A 1684-nucleotide genomic window follows, 5' to 3' on the forward strand; every position below is an offset into this window, starting at 1 on the left:
GCTCAGCTCACCTTCAGGTCCTGGATGTTGAAAGGGTCCTCGAAGATGTAGGCGGCGTCGGCCCCCACGGCGATGCCGGTCACGGTGGCCAGGTAGCCACAGTAGCCGCCCATGGTCTCCACGACGAACACCCGGCGCTTGGTCCCCGAAGCCGACTGCTTGATGCGGTCACAGCTCTGGGGGACCGGGGTGGTCAGGGCCATGGGGACTCGCTCTGATGCAGGGAGCCCGTCTCCCTCTGAAGGTGGCAGGGTGGGGAGGAGGCCGGGACGGTCCCAGGCCCCACGAGCCCAGGGCTCTGCAGCCCTCACTGCGGGCCACAGGACCCCTGACCGGGAGATTCTGCCACGGTGGGGGCGGGGACATGTGGTGGGTGGAGGCCAGGGACACCGCTGAGGGGATGTCCCTGACGCTGGGCCTCCACGTCTCATCTGTAATCAGGGAAGGTCACTGCTGCCACTGTAGGTCATTGTAAACACAGGAGCAGGGACACGTGAAACAACGAGCTCTGTAGACGCTAACAACAGGACACGCGTCACAACCTCCACTCTGAACGGCTCGGTGTCAAAAGGTCGTAACGTTACACAGAGAATCGAAAAACGGGAAATGAAATAGGAAAAGTAGGTGACTGGGGTCTGAAGCAAGAGATTAAACCCCAGATAACAGACGCACAGCGAAGAGGAGGAAGCCGCTGTAGCGTTTGCAAAGGGTCACTGTCCTTCATGTGTAAAGAGCACTTGCAAACAAACAAGAAAGTTCACCAAGAGAAAAGTGGGCAGGGGATAGAAAAAGACGTTTTAAAGAAAACCAGAAATGGGCAATAAATGTACAGGAGAATCGACTGCGTCGGAAATCAGAGCAGCGAATTAAAACAAACCCGCCTTCCCGTCAGAGGCGAGGAAGACGGGCCCGGCTCGGGGCTGGCGAGGGGCGGGCACGGAAGGTTCGGCGGGGCCGTGGGTGACCCACGGCGGAGGGAGGTGGGGGCGGGGCTCAAAGCCCTGCGGGATCGGGGCTCTGGGTTGGGAGATGCGGGGGGCCCTTCAGTTCCTTGTTTGTTTTAATCCTATTTTTTCTCTAATGACAGGCAGAACCTGCTGGGGTTCAACGCGCCCCTTCCAGCCTCCAAACCCCCCAGGGAGTGGGTACCCGTGGGGCAAAGATGGGGCTGGGAGAGGCCTTGAGGGTGGGGAGCACAGTGAAGAGGGCCCCATGGAGCACCCACTGGGGCCGCCTCGGGGATGGGGACCCCCACGGGAAGTCCGTGCCGAGGCGGACGACTGGGACCACCTTAGGGCTCTCCTGGGCCCCCGCCCACCCTCTGCGACCCAGCCGGTGGCCTCAGTTCCCACAGCTCCACGTGTGGCCGCTTCACTGGACAGAACCGTGGCCCGTTGTCCACAGTAGCACAGCGAAGTGGGCTCAGCCCTGTCCCTCACGCTCACGCCCAGTGACCCCGAGCCACACCCCTGCCGAGCATCCGTAAGGCCTCAGGGCAGCCAGGCAGGCCCCACGCCCTGTCCCCCGCGCCCCGCCTCCTGAGGTACACCATGCCACCCCACGGGATGGTACACCATGCCATCCCTGCGGCATGCAGCCCTGGGGGCGGCGGGGCCCTGGCACCCACCTCCATGGCGGCGTTGACGGCGGTGTCGGAGCCCAGGCTGAAGTCGGTGCCCGGCAC

At 63.0% G+C, this 1684-nt stretch overlaps 1 protein-coding gene across 1 annotated transcript in view; it reads right to left on the reverse strand.

Moving 5' to 3' along the window:
- Positions 1-1684, reverse strand: part of PFKL (phosphofructokinase, liver type) — a gene marked incomplete at its 5' end in the record, with an annotated part of 22755 nt that overhangs the window by 3401 nt on the left and 17670 nt on the right. Inside the window, 1 exon segment of the mRNA XM_023521132.1 lies at positions 12-176. Within this exon segment, the coding sequence (XP_023376900.1) occupies positions 12-176 (165 nt within the window).

This window comes from Pteropus vampyrus, unplaced genomic scaffold (genome assembly GCF_000151845.1).
Source record: "Pteropus vampyrus isolate Shadow unplaced genomic scaffold, Pvam_2.0 Scaffold296, whole genome shotgun sequence".
Lineage (NCBI taxonomy): Eukaryota > Metazoa > Chordata > Mammalia > Chiroptera > Pteropodidae > Pteropus > Pteropus vampyrus.